This window comes from Apodemus sylvaticus, chromosome 5 (assembly GCF_947179515.1).
Source record: "Apodemus sylvaticus chromosome 5, mApoSyl1.1, whole genome shotgun sequence".
Lineage (NCBI taxonomy): Eukaryota > Metazoa > Chordata > Mammalia > Rodentia > Muridae > Apodemus > Apodemus sylvaticus.
This window is the reverse complement of record NC_067476.1, coordinates 39,564,902-39,586,628: the sequence shown is the minus strand read 5'-3', so window position 1 is coordinate 39,586,628 and position 21,727 is coordinate 39,564,902. Positions and strand designations below refer to the sequence as shown.

Genomic DNA, 21,727 nt, shown 5'->3' with positions numbered 1-21,727 from the left:
TGGGTACTGTGGATTGACCTTGGGTCCTCTGGAAGAACAAACAGTACTCTTAACCACTGAGCCATTGCTCTAGCCCCCCAGAAAGTAAGCTCCCATGCAGCTGGGCACCCTGGTGGATCACGATCACGCAGCATACAGCCCAGACTAGGACCCACCGCTACTTCCTACCCAGCACTGATCGAGAGCGAAGGCTCAGGAGAGTTTCCCCAGGCATGGAGGAAAAGGGCAAGAAAGATTAATGCTGTGAGAAAAGATTACAGATACGGAGAACAAAAGATGTTTCTCAGAAGAAACCTGGACAGGATAAAGCCATTAAAGCAAAACCCTGTTCTGACAGGAGGACTAGTCAAAAAGGGACCTACCAGGTTCTGTGCCGCTTCGCTGGAGGAAGACACGGTCCTAATGTCACCTGATAAAATCTTTGTACTGGAAGCTTAAGAAAAGATTGGCACAGACCAAGGCATGTGGTTTCAAATGTGCACAAAACAGAGGATGCTGCAGGGCTAGGACCCAGCGGCGCCTGGCACCCGAGTCCGTGCTAGAGCTGTGCGAACGCAGGGGCCTCAAAGCAGGCAGCTCAAAAACAACCGCACGTTAAACCCCTTCAGTTTCCAGACCTATCAGTCCACGGTCAAAGTGTGGAGCCAAGCCAGTCCACACCCATTTCTTCATCTCTAGCCAGCCACCTCTGATGTTTCTTGGTTTGAAGATCCAGCACTCCAAGCCTGCCTTCATCAAACCACGGCGTTTTCTCTCCATGTGAGTCTGGTTGTTTGAAGCAGGGTCTCCCTCTGTAGCTCAGGCTGGCCCAGAACTCACTATATAGCTAGGGCTTGCCTCAACCTCCCAGGTCCTGGGATTATAGGAACAAACATCACTCACAACTTTATTTCAGTCTTACATTGTTGCAGTCTTTCTTAGGAACCCCAGGCATTTGAGATTAGGGCCTACCTAATTCTATTGAGACCTTAAATTAATCACAGCTGTAAGGTCTTCTCCACGGACACGATATTAAAGGTAGGGGCTCCAACACATCTTTTGCAGGAGACATGCGTAAATCGATGCTCAACACGTTACTCTCCCCAACATCAAAAGCCAGAAGTCAAAAAACAATAGCTGTATCTAGAGAGAGGGGCTAGCATGATCAAGTCTCATAAAGCAAGTTTGTAGTTGTATGTCATATCAATCAAAAGCATTCTGAGACACTCACAGACTCAACACACAGTATATGTATTTTTTCGGAGAGAAGAGAAAAACATTACTTCAGAGAACCTCCTAAATTAAATGCAACAATGGAGACACCATTGTTTTACAAAGTCTGAATAGATAAGCCAAGCCTTGAAACACTTCAGCCAACTGTCCCTTTTCACTCCCTTCCCTTTCAAGAAATGTGGTTTTTAACCATATACTTCACCTCTTAGTGAAGAAAGAATCTGAGTGATCTCTTAAAATAATAACTACAGCTGTCCTGCCAGAACTTGCTAACAGCGCCTGGCATTTTACATGCTTGGGACACTGGGCAAAGAAGGCGGCACAAAGGCTGGCTTTGGTGCCAATAAACAAGTTACAAGAAAGAGAAAGAGAACAGTTTACCGTATGATTGGCATTTTTTTTAAACCACGTGGAATAAATATCTAAGCCAGTATACACAATGTTATACATACTGTATGGCAATACCAGCAAAATGGGATACACAACTAATGTCTGAGGAGTCCAGTAACATGGTGGTGGCTGTCCCTATGGCTTAGAGGCGTGGCAGCATTTCCTCTCCCTCAGCTGCCCTCAGGCGTGGATTCTGGCAGTGTTAGGACAGGAATGTTTCATGAAGTCTACTTGATTTTCTAGCACATTCTTACATCAAACAGGAACTTACACCCATCTCCTTCTACTTCCTGGGGCTATGCAGTAAAGCCATCTCACTGGATGCTTACCAGTAGAGAGGGCTATGTTTCCTCTTTCTAGAAGTTTCCAATCATAACCACTATGGACTTCAATCCACAGGCTCTTACTTGTCCTCGGGCAGCTCACATACCTGACCCCATAAACCCAGGTCTTACTGCTGTAAGATGGTCCAATCCTACTGATTGTTCTTCAGTGATGTTCTAAACTGGCTTCTCTCTGGCTGCCATTTTTCCCCATGACGACAGGCTGGCCTCAAACCACTCCCCAAACTAAGATTAACTTGTGTTAACCATAACCCAGTTGTCTTATTCCAATGTCTTTGCCTTCAACTTCCAAGCTCAACCAAGGAACACATGCTTTCTTTTCTTAATGTTAAATTTCCTTAAACACAACCCAAATACGATCTCGTAATTTATAATAACACAAAGAACCTGGCTTTTCCCACCAAACCCTCTTGTGGTTGACATGGAAGTAAGCGGAACACAGTGTCATAGACCTCACAAATACGTCATTGGTGTTCTGAATCCAAACAGCAAGAGAGCCGGAAATGGCCAGGGCATCCATCCCTAAGCCACCCTCCATCCCATCTATATGCCTTAGCCCTACGATTATAGCCCAAGCTCACTGACTCCTGAAATTCACATCAAGTGGGTATCGCAGTAACACATCGGAATGTGTAGTTATGCCTTAATTATAAATGTTATGTCTACTGAGTGTATCAGGACTAATAGAGATTGCTGATGGCGCATACGTGGGAGCGGCTGTGGCACCAGGAAGACATCTTGCAGTGATTGGCTTTCTCCTTCTGTTATGCACATTCTGGGAATGGAGCTCAGGGTCATCAGGCTTGGCAGCAAGTACCTTGACTGCTGAGCCATCTTGCCAGTTCCCTACTGACGATGACGAAGCTAGTACTCATTAAGTCCTTTCTCAGTGTGCCAGACACCTTATTAAACACTTTATATACGTTAGTTTATTCATTGCAATCTATTTAAAATAGATGCTCCAACTTCTCCTCCTTCCGGGTGAGAACACAAAGCTGCCCACAGAGTAGGACCCAGGCTTCCTGACTCTGCTCATGACTCTATCACAGTATTACACTGGCTTGCCGGCCCAAGGAGCAGATGCCCTAACCACAGTTGCACACGGAGCATGGAGAACTCACTGTGCAGTGCCTGAGAAATTCTATCACCCACAGAGCATTTACAAGTCGTGTTTCCCCGAAGGATGATCATCAGGAACATTCTGTCACATTGGACATGATGACATTTTGGGGGTGGAAAAATTAAGTAGAGGGGAAAAGGCTTTTGGAACAATATCCTAACCTCTACACCACCCCTCACTCACTCACTACTCAGTCTCCAAACTCTGGCACTCCCACTGGGCAAAGCTGTGTGCCAGCAGACTCACACAAGAGAAAGGACAAGAATAAAGGGAGCTGCTCTCTCTCTCTCTCTCTTTCTCTCTCTCTCTCTTATTTCAATTAAAAGGAAATTTCCTTATATGGAAAATGGGATCTAGAAACATGGCATGGGCTTGGTGGGTCGGGTGGGGAGAGATAGTTTAAAGTTTCTAGGTTGCATGTAAAGTTTCTCAAAAACAAACAAGCAAACAACAATAAAAACCTTTCAAGAGTAAAGTGCTTGCCTTCCAAGTGTGAGGATCTGAGTTTTCTCCATACAACTTACATTTAAAAAAACTCCGCAGGCACTGAGGCACACCGGAAAGCCAAAGCACTGGAAAGGCAAAGATGGGAGTTGGGGGAGGGGGAGGGGGGGAGGTCGCTAGCTGGTGGGCGTGGCCTACCTGATGCGCCCCAACTCAGAGAGAGGATCCAAGGTGCGTGGTCCATACCTGAGGCTGTCCTCTGGCCTCCACATGAATGTGCACACACATACACACCTCCAACACAGACATTTGGAACGGCACAGCACAACCAACTCCGTTCATTTTCCAGAAAGAGAAGATATAAATTGACTGTACATGTAGCTATTAAGCAAAACCCTTTCAGGCCCTACTCTGAGGTATGTAGATTAGAGGAGAGAATAAAACGTGTCTGCATTTCCTGTTTTGTGTCTTTTATATTCTATATACTATATCCCTGCTCTGCCATCACACACACACACACACACACACACATACACACACACAATCATTGCTCCATTTTCAAAACAGCAGTTTCAATGGCATGTCTGGTAAAATAGCAACAATGCTAATGTTGTCTCTCTGCTGCTAACCATATTAGCATTCCACTCTAATCATGATTTCTCAAACATAAAATGGATTGCAAGCCATTTGCTTCATTCATTCTTCGAGTATGTCTCTGGGGGAAAAGCCCTCTAATGTCGCGTAAATTGAACAGCAAAATTATATTCACTAGCTATAGTGTTTCTGTGTTTCTAACTTTTAAGTGTATGTGACTGAACAAATGTTGACACAGAATCAGCATAAACACAAAATCAAATCAAATACTCTGACGAATTGCTTTGATCAAATCATGTGCCTTGTTATTCTGTAACAGAATCCCTCTACTTCTGTATTTGTGTATCTGTGTTTAAAGTTCATCTTTATAGGATTGCCAAGAACAGCCTGCTAGATAATAGCGGAATCTATTTTTTTCCTAAGAGTTTTCGAAGTCACATACACAAAATGTTGCATAGCTAGTTGGGGTGTCCCTATAGTGACACAGAAAGAAATGGCAGCAGACCCACAGCTCTAGCTGCTCAAGAACTCCCACAAAGGTGCAGATGTGTGGTCCTCACCCAGTCATTTCCAAGGTGACACTGAGTAGGTCAGGTAGAGGACTGGCCGGAGTTAGGACTCACAGCACACCAGTTACACTAGAGCCCGTTCCTGTAACAATGAAGTGACCCATGAATCTCTCGCACAGCACTTGAGAGGCACAGACATCTCTGCAGACACAGAAGCTCCTTGCATGTAGGCGTCTGTAACGCCCTCCCCCTACCCCCAATCTCTTAGCAAATGCAAGTATTCCCAGACTGTTTACAGCAACTGTCCCTGCAGCAGGCTGCCAAGGGCATGCCTAATAAGCAGCTCCTTCCTCCATCTGCACCAGATGGCCTGGCCAGGGTCGGGCTGACCACACAGGCAAGTGAGCTAAGGAAACGGCGTGTCCAAAGGGCCATGAGTTACCAAAGTCTGAAGGAAGAGTGTCACGAGACAGAAAAGCCAAGAGTATAGAACGTGCCGTCAATGATAAGAGCAAAGATTTCTAGCATGCTTACTATGATCCTGACATTGTTATAAGGACTTTTAACTGATTTACTCTTCTAAAAATCAACAATATAGAGAGAATACTTGCCCCTTGGTGTTGGTGGGGGATTGGTTTCAATATCCTCATTGGATCTTGGGATGATCAAGTCCCTTTTGGGAAAGGGCACGGGATTTGCATAAGGCCTACATACATCCTCTTGTATACTTTAAATCACAGCCAGATGTTAGACAATAGCTAATACAATGGAAATGCTATGTAAATTGGAGGGCATGCTGTATGATTTAGGAAATACAAGGGAGAACTCTGTGGTCAATGTTCATGTAGTTTTTTTCCTGATTTTTTTTTAAGTTCAGATTTTAAATATTCAACAAGTAGACTCTATATCGTTTTCTCCCCATTTCAAGACACAAAGCAGAAAGATGATGAGGCTCATCAGCTTAAGCTAGGGATCAAACCCAAGCACCCAGATCACCAACTTAAGGAACAGAGACATGAGGTTAATTTGCCTCTACAGCTTAAGAACCGTGTCGTCTTTATGTATTTCAGAGTGGATTTCCTTCTGTGGATCTGGGAATCGAACCCAGGACCTTGAGCATGCTAAGCAAGCACTCTAACCACAATGACACCCCAGCCCTTACAGTAGTTCCTTACCTTCCCTAGTTAGAAACTCTCTATTACACTAGTAAACATAGGCATTAAGGACATCATATAACAGCGCGTACAGTGGAGAATAACTTTTTCACAAGGACTAGCATGTGTTCTCTAGAGAATTCACTTTCTGGTTAACTGTGGCTCACTTCCTGGTTTCTTTAACACCTTAAGAAAAGAAAATCTCATTCTCTTTCCCCAGCATCTTGACATCAACACACACAACATAAGCTTAAAGACTTGCATGAGGATATGGTTTCTTTGCCGACAGCATCTCTCCAAGGTCAAAGGTGCTATGCGGGGTTCCTTTTCATCTCACCTGATGTTGACATCTTCAAACAAAATGCACTGCATTTGACTCATCACTGCCGACACAAATTATCTTCACTGTGTAGGCAAGAAAACGAAAGGTTCAAAGAAGTAAGGCAAGCTATTCTGAGAGAACTACTGGTCGCCTTCAAACCTGGAACTGCAGGGCTACCTTGGGACGCTGGTTTTGTTTTGAGTTGGCTCATCTAGTTTTGTTCTCTGCACAGCCCCGACAGGCCCTAACTTACAATCCTACTTCAGCCTGCTGGAAGGCAGGCTCCAGCCACTGTTAACAACTGAGCTCCTAAGAAGGGACTCTCGGCTTCCGCTTCGGACCATGAGCTGCAGCAGCAGGTCGGAGACAATGCAGTGCATGAGCTGCAGCAGCAGGTCGGAGACAATGCAGTGCTAAGACTTTCACCCGCAGCAGCAGCAGCAAACTCACGCACAGAGCAGGGAAACAGAGTTGGTGGCCTCGGAAAGTGATTTGTAGATGCAGTTTTTAACATGGAACTTAAGAGAATTAGTATAGTCTCCTTCACTTAATCCTACCAAATATAAAGGGTGACTTAGACAAATCTTTTTAGGCTTTGTAATTCAAAATTAAACATAAGACATGTTTGCCTTGCTTAAAACTTTAGCTGGTGAGCTCTCAATAATTAAACACTCATTAAAATATTAAAGCGGCTACTAAACCAAAAAGAAAAAGAGGTAAACAGGCAGAACAAAGGAAGGAATTTTTATTGTTGACAAAAAGTCATACAATACTGTGTCAAAGACCAGATTAAACGCTTCTAAAATGTGAACTGAAGCCTCCTCATAAGCAAGCCCTGCGCACAGAGCACACAGTCTCTAGTCTAGGGTCACAGAGCTGGTGAGCTACACAGCCACAATACAGCCAAGACAGGATGGTCTCAAGCAGCCAATGAGTATACGAACAGTGCTAAATCCATACCTTAAAAAAAAATCATAATTGAAACGTTAACATGGGGCTTTCCTGATACTATCAAAGTTTAAATCATTTAATGACAAGGTTGCTAAGGATTCCAAGAAACACATTTTCTAATATATTGTTGGTAGACCTATAAATGTATTATCATTTGAAGGGTGTTTCGGCAAAATTGAAAAGAATACGAATTTTTAAAACTACTTTAAAAAAAATTCTCCTCACTGAAGCGCAAGTGCATTTAGGGAGATTTGCTTCAGAACTGATTTGTAATAGGATCAGATAGACAATAAAACTTTTATTTTAAGACAGGTTCTCATTATACTGCCCGAGGTGACCACCTCTGAACTCATGTTGCTTCAAAGTGCTGGGATTACAGGCATGTGCTACATCATGGCCTATGAACTACTGAAATGAATCATGGCATACTCGCCAGGCAGGGCAGCAAGGTCGCCCAAGCCTTCAACCCCAGCACTCGGGAGGCTGAAGCTGGAGGACCTCCTCGGCTCACGCGTTTAGGATCTACAGAGCAAATATCCTGTCTCCTAAGGGAGGTAAAGGGGAGAAAAGGAAACGATACAAACGCAGACCTACGGCCACACTGGGAAAGAAGAGCCAGCAGAGAAGGAAGCCCTTCCCCAAGCCAACAGAATAGGGTGCGCCAAGAAACGGTCAGCGAAAAGGTAGGCAGGAGACACACAGAGCTCACCTGCAAAAAGATGCCAACTTAAAGCAGTAAGACACACACGCAGTTACCTGCAGAATTGACACACTAGTAAAATTCACAGCATATTAGGGAGAATCAAGCAAATAGCGTGTGCATGTTGCTTACATACAGGACAACCGGTTCAGAGTTTCTGGAAACACCTTGCACGGGGCACCAAGATCTTAAAACGAACACATTTCTCTGACCTCTTGACTGCAGTCTGGGAACCTCGCTTCTCCCATTTGGACATTGCTCGAAAGGCCCATATTTACTCTTGATTTTGTTATTAGAGAATCATTTTTTTAAAAAGGTGTTTTGTTAAGACAAAGCCTCCCTATGTGTTCCCAGCCCGCCTTGAACTCAGCCATCCTTCAGCCGCAGCTTCCAGAGTGCTGGGATTACAAACCTGTACCGTATGCCACACCTAGACATGCCGAGTAAAATTAACAGTAACCGCACTCTGAATATAATTTTAAAAAATATCTTAAGCGGCGGGCGGTGGTGGAGCACGCCTGTAATCCCAGCACTCTGGGAGGCAGAGGCAGGCGGATTTCTGAGTTCAAGGCCAGCCTGGTCTACAGAGTGAGTTCCAGGACAGCCAGGGCTACACAGAGAAACCCTGTCTTGAAAAAGCCAAATCCAAAGCAAAAAAAAAAAAAAAAAAAACTTAATCGATCTGTTTTGTTTTTATAATTAGAAAAGTATAACAATGAAAATAAAAGTGAGGCAGGCTGAAGGAGGCTCTTGCCACCAGGCCTGGTGACCTGAATTCAATCCCCAGTGATGGAAAAGAACTGACTCCCAGAAATTTCCCTGACTTCACAGGCACGCCACAACATACACCATACACAAGAACAAGTAAATGGGCCAGACAGTGGAGGCACACGCCTTTAATCCCAGCACTTGAGAGGCAGAGGCAGGCAGATTTCTGAGTTCGAAGCCAGAGTGAGTTCCAGGACAGCCAGGGCTAGACAGAGAAACCATGTCTCAAAAAACCAAAACCAAAAACAAAAACAAACAAAAAAACCCAAGTAAATGTAAAAGAACTCTTAAACAGTATGTGTTAAAAACTATCTCTAAAATAGATTAAATAAAACCTTGATAAAAGTATCTTAAGTGATAAATTACGGTAGGAATTTAATGGACCACAGGTTTCTTTTTTTTCTTTAATAGTACACAGAATAATGGTGTGTTTTATCATCAATGAATTATGGCAAAACACTTTCACAACAATCAAATGTTATGGACACTTTTTGTCCTCTCCAAAACTCTTCCGCTGAAGCTATCATGCGTGCGACATGAGGCAGTGTTTAGAGATGAGACTCTGAGAATCAGGTAGACTACTCAGGCTCAACAGCCTTGTGACTTAAGGGCGCAGTCCTTGTTAGTATAGAACACACTTATAGGAAGAAGCCCGAGCTCGCTGCCTCTCTACACCACATCCAGGCACAGCTAGGAGGCTGCCTTCCACCAACCAAGAAAACCCTTGCCACACCCTGGCATGCTGGGACCCTGATCTGATTTTTGGCTCCCAGCATTGACAGAATAATCCCTGGTCTTTTAGCTACCCCTTCAAAGATGCTTTGTTATGGTGGCTGAAGCACAGAAGGAGATGCACTATCAAAAAAAAAAAAAATCAAAATATTTTTTCAAATATGGTACTTGGGGAAAATATTTTCTAAAATAAACTACGGTTATCTGAAAACCGTCCTTCTGGAGAGACAAAGCTCCCACCGAGGATGCACTGCCTTCCAAACTGCTCAGGGTGGATAAGCAGAGCCAGGCACAGTCAATCAGCAGTAAGTGGAGCCCAGCACAATCAATCTGCAGTAACTCCCACCTCCAGCCCTAGAGTTCGCAGTCAGGCTCCTGGCCTTGCCGGTCAGCCAGTCCCACGATCTACAGAAACTCCAGACAACCCCAGCTCGACAACCCCTATGTCAGGCTGCTGTCAACTGCCTGTAGCTCTAGCTCCAGGAGACGTTATGCTTCTGAGTGTCTCCAGTGCCCTGAGACTGGCATCCGGGTCCAACCTAACAGTCTGGATGCTCTCACAGCACCTTAAATACAGGCAACTCTTAAATTAAAATGAGCTGGCGAGGCACTTGTTTGATTTTGCTGCTAGGACTGTAATGAAAACTGGTAAGCTCAGACCAGCCTCTGTTGAACGCTGGTCCACCTCAGATTCTCCTCTCAGGAACTACTGGCCAGTACAGTGAGGTGAGTCATTCTCCACACTTTGTAGACTAGAAATAAAACCTTGGAACTCTCTCCCAAAAATGCAAACAGCTCACATGAGAACTAAAATACAATGAGGCTGGTGAGGCTCTCTGTAGTCTTTAAAAAATAAAAAAAAAACATAAAAGCACCTTTCGTGGACAAAAACTGAAATGAAATTCAATTTGGTAAACAAAACCAAATATTTTTATCTGGGTTTCTAATTCATCATTTCTCTATTGAGGCTAAGCTTCCTTTTGCACACAGACATGTCCAGCAGGGGCTCAAGGAAAAGCATAGAGAGCATTGCTTCCCCCTTTATGATGATTCTAGCAGGAAGGATCTCTCTGGCCATATGGAGGGGAGGGTCTGGGTGGCTGCCTTCCCTTTCCCTCCGAGCCCAGAGGGAAGCCCAACTTGCTCTAAGAAAGCATCACACAGCAAACAGGAAGCTCATCACAAAGCCACTGTGGCACATGTGTGCAGGTGTCCAACACATGATGAATGTCCCACACCTGTCCCTGTCCTTTTCTGATGTATTCCCGTGTTTCCGGAAAGCACAGGAAAGCAACCAGAGGATGGAGGTCAAAGGTCTTCCAGAAACTGACCTTCCTGAATGAGGATGTGTTAGGATAAAGCCTTACAAACTGAATCTAGAAATCTACTCTCAGATCTACTTGGCATCTCCTGAAACACCCTTTGCAGGGGAAGACGTCTTTCGGGTTAATTGTACAAAGCAAGTTACAACCTAAGTGTTTAATAAAGGTTAAATGTGAAAAATATAGGAAAATAAATCCCTAGGTCTAAACTACATACAGTAACAACTGAGCGCTCACCAGTTATACTATGGAGAAATAAAGATGGGAGGCACTCTTTTATTAAGCCATTAGTAGACACCATACCTAGGAAGTCACCAAAAGAAGCTTCTAGAATATCATTCTTTGTCTGAGACCCTGACTTTTAACTTCTAGGTGGGTAAAGGAATTTTGTTTGAAGCCCAGTATAATAGTTGCCTTACTTATTAGCATCTCTATGACCAGGAAACATGACCAAAAGCAACCTGGGGAGGAAAGGGTTTATTTTCATCTTACATTTTAGGTAACAGTCCTTCATTGAGCAAAGTCAAGGCAGGAACGGAAGTAGAAGCCACAGAGGAGTGTTTCCTACCGGCCTGTTCCCCATGGTTTGCTCAGACTGCGTTTTCATATATTATAGGACCATCAGCCCAGAGGTGGCACCACACAAGACCTTGGCTCTCCCTCAGCAATAGTCACTCAAGAAAAATCACCACAGACTTGCCTACAGGCCAATGGGGGGAGTGGGTAAGGGGGAGCAGAGAACATTCTCTCAATGGAGGTTCCCTCTTTCCAAATAACTCTAACTTATGTCAGGTTGACATATTAGCCAGCACAGTAGCCCACGTCTAGAATCCTAGTGTTTGGGAGACACACAGGAAGATCGCAAGCAGAGCTACCTAACAAGTTTAAAGGCAGTCTGGTCAGAATCTCTTCTGTTCTTTAAGTTGCCACAGTTTCCTCAAGAAAGAACAGACACAGTGAATATCCAGCAGAAACTAAGTATCAAGTGAGGCAGAAAGAACTTCTAGTTTAAAGTTGACATTATCTCTGTAAGAAAGTTGTGCCCTAGTGTCAGTTTTCCCATCTATGATCAAGCTGAGATCTGAATTTGTGATCTCTAACTCCAGGGTCTGGTTTTCGTTTCTTTGTAGACTGTGTGTGTCTGCAGAAAACAAAGAAAACCACTGAGGCTGGGACTTAGCAAGCAAGCCCTGAGGAACACAGCTGGTCCAGCGCCATTCTGGTTGTAAATTGGAGACTGATATTTTGAACAATCACCAGAATGTTCTGGTAAAGAGAAATGCATTACCTTCAGAAGGAATTGTTTCTAGTTATTCTGTTGCTTGGGAAATATTTTGTAGTCTCTTAACAGAAGATACCAAATAGCCACATCTCAACAATACAGTCTCTGCACCAAATTCCTAAATAATAGCCCACAGCCGCAGAAAGCGGGCAATGGAGCACGGAATAATGAAAAGCAGCTTCGTGTTTTCTGGACAAAACAAAGTGTCGTTTATATTGGGGCATTTTTAGAAGGTACCATTGAAAGTCAGGACGCAGTCTGCAATGTCTTAAAATACCACGTCTAACAATCACACCAATAGCTTTTAGACTTTAGAGAGGATAACAGCTTCCTTTTGCTTTGAATTCAAAGTGAAGAAACAAATGCAAAACAAAAAAAAATTAATTCAGTACACACACAGGCTTAGAAACTATCCTCTGCCTTCATTAACACCATTACAAGTGTAGTTAGCTAACCACCTGGGCTTTTGATGGGAAAGGTGAAGGTCAAAGCTTGTTAATAAATCACTCCAAACTAAGCCCACTTCCTTAACACACACACACACACACACACACACACACACACAACTACTACTACTACTACTACTACTACTACAAGTAAAAGTTCACTTATCTTTGCTCTCCTGTCTCAACTTGGATGTACTTTATACAAGTTCTGATAACCAGGAAAGCTAGGTATGGCGTGACTCTATGTATTCAAGATTGACAAACTGCCTAGGAAGGGATACAGGCAGGGACAGTCCCCAGGCCCCTCCTGTGGAAGGCAAGAGATCTTGTCTAATACTTCCATAAGGAGGTCAAAAATCTATGTTAAACAAAAGCCAAAAAACCACCTCATCCACTGTGAATGTTAATTATATTAGATAACAGATAAAAAAGTATGTTTCATTTCTTGACAGCAAACAACAAAAACTGATCTGAGCCATCTGCCTGCTGTGAAGTAACTGGCTATTCTCATGAGCTATACTAAGTATCTGCATTTATCAGTTTGGAGGGGCAAGAGACAGAGCTTCCCAATGATTCTGACAAGTGCGTGCCGGTAGGAGGCAAAACCCACCCTGCCCCACAGACACTAAGAAACTCACATATGTTCTTCCTGCTCCATCGCGGCTAGAACCCAGGTACGGGAGCCGGGCTCGGCCGGTTTACAAGCACTGGCCAATTTTCAACTGCCCCTGCCTAATCCTAAGCATCCTTTCTTCCAGATGGATCTTTATATCTATTTTATACTGTGTTAGAAAGAAGAAACACCGGATGTCAGTGTTCCATATGATACTACAACACATTTCTCTGAACCACGGGACGCAGACATCAACAAGTGAGCCCTAATATAAACTGTCCTGACAGTACTGTGATTGTCAGGATGACAACCAAGTATGTTTTAAATCAAGACTCTAGCATGTGAACAACCAACCCAAGGGGTGCCTTAGTCTAGCACACCCTTCTACTGTGGCTAAATACTGACTCTTAGAGCTACATGTCTATGTAGTATGTGTGCGTATACACGTGCACACATGCTGGAGAATGAGAGTACATGCATGCGCATGTCCATGGGGATCCACGCATCTGCAGACGAGAGGACACCTTCAGAAGCATATTCTCTTTCCAGAGTGTGGGACCTAGGGATTAATGCAAGTCATCCTTCCGGCTTGGCAATTAAGTCCTTCCCCAGCTGAGCCATCTTGCCAACACTTAACTTACTTTTGCTGCCATAGACCTAGTTCAAGGTCAAGAGACAGATGTGCCTCACAGTTTAATGAAAGAATTTCAACAAGGACAAAGAGAACATGTACCCCACACAAAAACACTTGCAAGTTTTTGAAATTTCATTTCCCAATGTGCCTCTCTACATTCCAGAAACCCACTTTTTAACCCATCTATAAGCATAGATTTAAAAAAAAGTATAATCATTTTTCAAAAGAATGTTGCTAATGTTAGAGTTCCCCTCAAAGGGATTCAATCTCACAGACTATGTATGACATACATATAACCTGCATTTCACCACTTGCTAATTTTTTTTTCCCAAACAGTCTGAGGTAGATACATTTAAAACATCCTTTTAGAGACAGAAGTTGGGTGTTTTGTTTTGTTTTGTTTCGAGACAGGGTTTCTCTGTGTAGCCCTAGCTGTCCTGGAACTCACTTTGTAGACTAGGCTGGCCTTGAACTCAGAAATCCGCCTGCCTTTGCCTCCCAAGTGCTGGGATTAAAGGTGTGTACCACCAATGCCCCGGCTAGACAGAAGTTGGAAGCAAAGCTCTTCAGTACTTCTGGAACAGGGCTGGGGACACAGCTCTGATGCAGGGTTCTCAGAGTTGTTGACAGCCCTGGGTCGCATCCTGGCTTGTGGACATGAGAAAGAATCACTACTATTTAGGCAGCTGTGGTGGCACAGGACTGCAATCCCAGCAATTGGGAGGCAGAGGCAGGAGGAACCTAAACTCAAGGCCAGGCTGGGCTGCACGGAGAAACCTTGCCTCAGAAACGACCCCCCAAAATGAAACAAACCAATCAAAAACACTCTTCTTTCCAAATTTCTGGAAAAAAAAAAACCCAACATTTAGTTTCTTTTGAGGAGTACGCCTAACTCTAACTCAGTCACTCTGTTTTCCAAATTCTCAAACTATGCTCAGCATAAAATCAAAACAAAACAAAAGAAACCTATCAGAGAAAATTCTACAAAGGATGTGAAAAGCTCAATTCAGTTTTTTAAACATCTGTTTCCTAAATTTTGTGACTATGAGCTAAAGTACATGAGAATTTCCTTCCGTCCTTGCAATAAAGATTGTCTTTAACTGGGAACAGTACTGCAAACCCTTTCCACACCTTGGACCCACTAACTTTAGTTTGCAGAGATGATGAGAGTTGGCATAGAACTCAGCATAGAAGTTGTCAGATTCAAATTTTACCCAACTCTTTTTCACATAACTTTATCTGGATATAAAATTCCAACTGCTTTGTTCACAACCCTAGACAACCAGGTTGTAGTTAAAAGAAAACGGCCCAAACCATACAGATGCTTTACACAAAGTGTTCCCGTTGCATTTTCAAGTTGGTTTGCTCTAGTGAAATCCCAGGAGTGCGGAGCCTATTATAACACAGAGCTTAGACAAAGCAGTAGTTACTCTTAAAAGGCCAAAGGGAGACCTAAACCCCAAGTCCCATGTTTTGAAACTGGAAACCTTTCAAAGGCAAAGTGTGCCTGGCCTGCCTGGAAGACACAGGTGCTAGGCATCATTTAAACTGCTATGTCCCATGTTCCGGGCGCAGTGAAAGAGGGTTTTGCTAAGAGCTCTTGTTACTCTATAAGGGATTTAGCTTGAAGACCCTGGTCCTGGGAGGGAGGGGTACCTGTTTGCTTAGCTGCTCCACCCCAACAGACAGCCTCGTCCATGCTAAAAATTACAAAGGCTTCGAAGGCAAAAAGAATTAGTATCAGATGAGCCAAAACTTGGGGGGGGGGGGGAGGGGGAGACTACTTTCAAAAAAATAATGAGAAAGACATTTTGGCCCTGACTCAACAGAGGATGAATGTGCCCCTGGAAAGAAATTATGTGAACTAAAATTTCACCATAGCAACAATTCTAATTAATTATTCAAAGCTAGGGGTTGGTTCTCTAAGGTTATGAGCTAACTGTGCGGCCTTCTGTTTGTATCATTAGAACCTGCTTTCTCCTATTCTTCCTGTTTACCTAGGCATTAATGAGAAGTAAGTGTAAAATGGAATCCTAAAGGCAGCCTGTACTAAAGGCTTCCCTTCTGAGGTGAGTTTGCCACTTTGTAGGCTTGGTTTAAGGAACAATTAGTAATAAGTAGAAATTTTATCTAGCTCTCACATAGTCATAATATTCAGAGCCCTATTGAGTCCCTCATAGCGCATGGAAACAAATTAACAAATATGAGGCCTTTGGATTAAAAATAAACAGTAACTGGTGACACTTCAGTACTGTGTATGTATCTATAGTTGAACAGAAACATTACTTGACATTAAGTAATTTTAAAAGGAGCCATTTGCCAACAAGAGCAGATTTAACCTGAGTTTAAAGAGTGGGCTACCGGGCAGCTCCTAAAGATAACACTTAACAAGTACACGGTGCTTAGACTCTCTGAGGACTCTGGAGTGTTAGACTGACTGGCGAACAACCTCAGCAGAGGTGAGCATGGAATGCTGTGCTACTGGGGTCACGGCGGCCAAAAATGCGCCAGAATGCTGCAGGCAGCAGAGAAACCAAAGCCAAATTAAGCCGCCCTCCTCACGCTGAGTGAGCAGTCTGGCTTGAAGTGGGTCTACACCTGTTAGGAATAAAATTTGATACTCAAAAACACAAGAACCCGTCAGGCAACAGTTGGTCAAGCATAAAACTCAACCTCACTTGGGACAAGGAAAAGGGCTTTCTAGAAATCAAATTCCTAAGCACAGCTGCTCTCTCTCAATGCCTTTAACTTTACTTCCGGATCAGAACAACTTATTAAAATTAATAACTGTTCGTCTTTGGTGCAAAATTCGAACTTAATTTCCAACATTTGTTTCTCATTTGATTTCATTTAAAAAATTCTTAAAGGTCGGTTGGAGGGATACCTCAGAGCTTAAGAGTACCAGCTGCTCCTCCAGAGGACCCAGGTTCCGTTCCCAGCACCCACATGGTTGCTCACAGCTGTCTGTACCTCCAGTGCCAGAATATCCGGCTCCCTCGTGCAGACAAACAATGCAGGCAAAACACCACTGAACGTGAAATAAAAGTAAATAATACCAAAAAAAAAAAAAAAAAAAGACATACCACACACACACACACACACACTGATCTCTGCAGCCACCCAGCCTGAGGCGGTGGGCTCTCCCGCTCCACCCCGCCCTGCCCTGCCCTGTCCACCATGCTGGCTCGGCTCAGTGCACGTACCTGCTTCCTTCCGGCCCCCCTTTCCTCCCTCTCTGCTCTTCTTCAGCACCGCCTTCAGCATTGTCCACACTCTTTTGTCTCTAAGGAGAGAAAGAAAGGAGTTAAATGTGGGAAAAACTGGGGATGTTGTTCGCATGTTGACCACATGTGTAATCCATGCTCAGAAAAGATCCCTCAGGATAACAGAAGTACCTTAGATTTATGTTACTTTCCTGAGAATAAACATGTGGTGGGAAACAGTAGGAGACACAAGGAATGCTTTATAACTTTTAGTGAGGACGTCAGAAGTTCACTGTCATGTTGTAAAAGTTATAACCGCCGCACGCATTCCCAGCATTCCACAGCTAATTAGGGTTAGGAGGCTAAACCTGGGTCCAGCACTGGTAGTAAGCCATTTGGCATGGTGATATACTTTGCCAGCCCTGATTCACAAAAATAAATAAATAAATAAATAAAAGAAAAGAAAGTATGAAATCTCAAAGATTAATAAGAAAGAAGCTACGCGGTCAGAAGAAATGTTTTACAGGTGCCACTAATTATAAACCACAAAAAACCATTTTGGAAGGTTACAGGTTTGGAACATACCTCACAAGCATTTGCAAACTAAATACAGATGGAACACAGTTTAACCCCGATGCCAGGTGGCCCAATTAAACAGTGCATACTCCCGTGCATTTTTACTATATATAGTTATGACTTTGGGGAGGAGATGAGGGGAATGGGATGTGGATCGTCGCTGCTGAGTCCTTAAAAAAAACAAAACAGAACCAACAGCATTTTGCATGGGGGGTGGTACCGAGTTTGTTAAAACAACACAATGGCCCCGGATTAAGAGGAAACTGGAAACCGTCTCTACAACAAGAGACAATGAGACTATTGTTTCCTCGTGGTGCTGATGCGCTACAGAAGGCAGAAAGCATTAGCTCAGCTCCAAAACCAATAGGGGGGTTGGGGGGAGGACAAGGGGAGGTGGGAGGAGGAACTTTCACCAGGAGAGGAATCCAACACCTGCCTCCCTAACTTGAAAGCTTCAGGTGGCCTCGGTGTGTCAAGCCACATCTCGATGCTCAGAGCGAAGCAGCTGTGGGTCCCTTAGAGAAGGGTAAGGAGTTTCAGAGCGCTGCCACTCACAGAGCTGCAACACAAGCGAACAGTGTGACCTTTCTTATCGTGTGGCCCAAGCCCGTATTTATTTTTCCAAGCCTTTGTTTTACCGACGAGGAAACAGAGACCCTGGGAGACCTGACTCCACCCACGGGCCGCTCAGCCAATTAGCAGCAGAGCCTGATTCCGACGGACTGTGCAGAGCTCCGGGGCACTGCTTCGCTCAGCCCGCTAGCATCCCCTCCGCAGGCTGCAGGGTGGCCCACCAGCCTCTCCTCTCAGATCAAGCTTTGAGCAAACAAACAAAACTGAAAGATATTTGGAGGATAAGGTCGAGAACGCCATAGTGGTTATGAGAGTTAAATCTTTTTTTACAACCGAGCCTTTACACACAAAAGGAGCGTGGCTCAGGCCCAATCCTGCCTTTGAAATGCTTCTCGAATCTGCATAGAATCTTTCCAGACCGGGCTCCGTGGAACTACAAGTTTCTCCTGACAGCCATGCTTTTTGAAGTGTGAAGTGATGTGGAGAGGAACCCGAGGAAAAGAAGGTCTAGCGACAGGCCCAAAATGGGACCTAGCTCAAGGGGAAGCCGAAAGACCTGACATGATCACAGAGGCATGGAGCGCTCACAAAAAGGGACCTATCATGACTGCCCCTCTGAAAGACCCAACAAGCAGCTGAAAGAGTCAGATGCAGATATTTGTACCCAACCAGTGGACAGAAGCTGCTGACCCCTGTGATTGATTTTGGACAGGGCTGGAAGAAGCTGAGGAGGAGGAGGGTGACACAGTAGGAAGACCAGCAGTCTCAACTAACCTGGACCCCAGAGATCTCTTAGATACTGGAACTCCAACCAGGCATTATACACCAGCTGATGTGAAGCCCCCCAACACATACACAGTAGGGGAATTCCGGGTCTTGGTTTAGTCAGAGAAGATGCACCTAACCCTTATGAGACTGCAGGCCCCAGGGAGTTTACAGGCCTGGGGGTTGGGGGGGGGGGGGAGGAGATATGAGATGTGGAACAGTCGGAGGGTGGACCAGGAGGGGAATAAAATCTGGAGTTTAAAATAAATTAATTTTTAAAAAAGTTTTTTTTTTAAAGTAATGTGGTATTTTTAAAAGATCACAAAGGCCAGACATGGTGGCACACACATATAATCATAGCAGTCAGGAAGCTGAGGCAGGAGGATCACCACTTTCAGGTCAGCTAGACTTTTTCTAAGGACTTTTTGTTTGTTTTAATTTAAAGAAGGGGAAAGCAAAAATAAAACAAATAGATGCCTAATAGGCGTACAAATCTTCTTCAAATCAACTGTGGAGAGTCATTACTCAGGAAAGACCACATACTTTAAAAAAGAAAACATGCATGGTGACTCACGCCTTCAGTCCAGCATGCATGTGTAATGCCCAAAATTAACCTGCAAAATTGACCAGCCCAAGAACTCCGTTAACTTCCTGGAATGCTGGGAATTGTAGTTCTTGGGAAATAAAGCCTCATGGGAAAATAGGGTGGCCCACAGATTTGTCCTCGTTAGCCCCTACAACATGTGGCTTGGGGCCATTCTCGGGTAGGAAATTCCCAGGAATGGGCATGACCAAAGTCCATCTCTTAGTATTTAAAACTTAATAAATGCTTGCTTCAAGTTTGGTGCAAATGGTGGAGTTGATTTTTCTGGCAAGTAGAAGGATTAACAGGAAGTACAGGCACCCCAATCTGTGGTCTACAGAGTAAATTCCAGGATAGCCAGGGCTACACAGAAAACCCCATACTGGGGAAACACACACACACACACACACACAATGCCGGCCATAAGCGTGTCTTAGGCCCTCACACCCTCACACATGCTGTGGTGGCTCTTGGAGGGGCCTGAGCGTGCTCCTCTGGCGTCTCAGGCTTCATCGCACCCACAAAGCCCCCCTCACTGGCCCACCAGGTCATCCTCAATTTGCAACAGGACTGCCCTGCTTCAGAGCAAGGTCTAGGTGACATTGATTTTTTTGGCACCTCATCCCAGACATCCTGCTGGCCTGTATCAGGAGCTCAGCTGCTCTTTAGGATAGTCACATCCTATGTCAGCAGTGTGAGGTAGAAGAGGCTATCAAATATCGACTGTAAGGTTTTCTCCTAGATTCCCAGTCTCTCACAAACAGCTGACTTGTGGGAAAGTTCAAACACAATGATAAAAGCTGTTCAGACAATGACTCGGAGAAATAGATGATGTGGGAGAACAAAATAAGTATCCTGCCACTACCACAGCATGTGTGCATATGTACATGTACACACACACACACACACACACGCCACAGGAAAGACGTCCCAGCAAGGTAAATTCTGAAATCAACAAAAATCCAACTGAGTCATGCAAAATCATTTGTGATCTAAAAATCCATGAGGCATGGCCAAAAGGGTCTTCTATGACCTGAAAGTGTTCCCAAAGTGTTCCCAAATGAAGCCACGAAATAGAGTTTTTAATGGTTAGGCTTGGTGTTGACCAGTGACAGCAAACTCTGAGACCACAAGAAGCTGTATCTGTCCAGTCTTCCTGGCCCCCTATGGGGCAAGGCCTCTGGAATGGGGGTCTTAGTGACCTACTTTAAGGTTAGATAGGTAGAAAATTCCTTTACATCCATGCAGGAGCTTCTTACAAAACTCCTACATGTTTTGTAAGCCGCTGACTGTCCCTACATGTTCCTGCTGGTGCCGCTTGGTAAGATTTTAAGATACCATGTTTCAAGGCCCAAGGAAGGCATTGGGAAGTCTTTAGGCTTATGGTTGCCTAGATCCTCTTAGATGTTACAATCATTGACATCTGAGTTTCCCGGGCACTGCAGATTCATCTTTTAAGCATCCTGGGATGGCACAGTAGATAATGTACTTGCTATATAAGCATAAAGACTTGAGTTCAGAAAGCACGGAAATCCAGGGAAGCCAGATAAGCAGCATGTATCTGCGATACAAGGTTGAAAGGACTTGGAGATATGAAGGGCGGTTTGACACGAGACGTGAAGGTGGAGAGTTTGAAGTTTGCCCAGGTAGATTTGGGTCTTGTTTGGTCCAGTATTTTCTCACTATGACATTTGGGAAGTGTCTTAGTCAGGGTTTCTATTCCTGCACAAACATCATGACCAAGAAGCAAGTTGGGGAGGAAAGGGTTTATTGAGCTTACACTTCCACGTTGCAGTTCATCACTAAAGGAAGTCAGGACTGGAACTCAAGCAGGTCAGGAAGCAGGAGCTGATGCAGAGGCCATGGAGGGATGTTTCTTACTGGCTTGCTTCCCCTGGCTTGCTCAGCCTGCTGTCTTATAGAACCCAAGAGCATCAGCCCAAAGGTGGAACCACCCACAAAGGGCTCTCACCACTTGATCACTAATTGAGAAAATGCCCCACAGCTGGATCTCATGGAGGTACTTCCCCAACTAAAGCTCCTTTCTCTGTGATAACTCCAGCCTGTGTCAAGTTGACACACAAAACTAGCCAGTACAAGAAGGTAAGGTATATCTTGTGAAATTTGAGTTATGGGATCTGCTTTTTGATTTTGGCTTTATAGGGGATTACAGGTAAGTGATTGACTGAATCTCAGAAGAGACTTTGAACTTTGGACTTTTAACATTGTTGAGACTTCTATAGACTATGAAGACTTTTTGAAGTTGGACTAAATGTAGTTTGCATTATGCTATGTTTAGGTATGACCCCATAGACTCATGTACTTGAACAAGCCTATGGGGGCCAGGGGGTGGAATATGGTGGTTTGTATATGCTTGGCCCAGGGAGTGGCACTATTGGGAGTTGTTGGAGTAGGCATGGCCTTGCTGGAGGAAGTGTGTCATTGTGGGGGTGGCCTTTGACACCTTCCTTCTAGCCAACGTGGGAGACA

The 21,727-nt window shown here is 44.3% G+C and overlaps 1 protein-coding gene across 2 annotated transcripts in view; it reads right to left on the bottom strand.

Annotated features, from left to right (window-relative positions):
- Tanc1 (tetratricopeptide repeat, ankyrin repeat and coiled-coil containing 1) overlaps window positions 1–21,727 on the bottom strand; it is a 236,520-nt gene that overhangs the window by 125,860 nt on the left and 88,933 nt on the right. For both annotated transcript variants that reach the window (XM_052182540.1, XM_052182541.1), the window contains exon 3: window positions 16,741–16,820. In XM_052182540.1, the coding sequence (XP_052038500.1) occupies window positions 16,741–16,801 (61 nt within the window). In that variant the 5' untranslated portion in view covers window positions 16,802–16,820. The remainder of the gene's footprint in view (window positions 1–16,740; window positions 16,821–21,727) is intronic.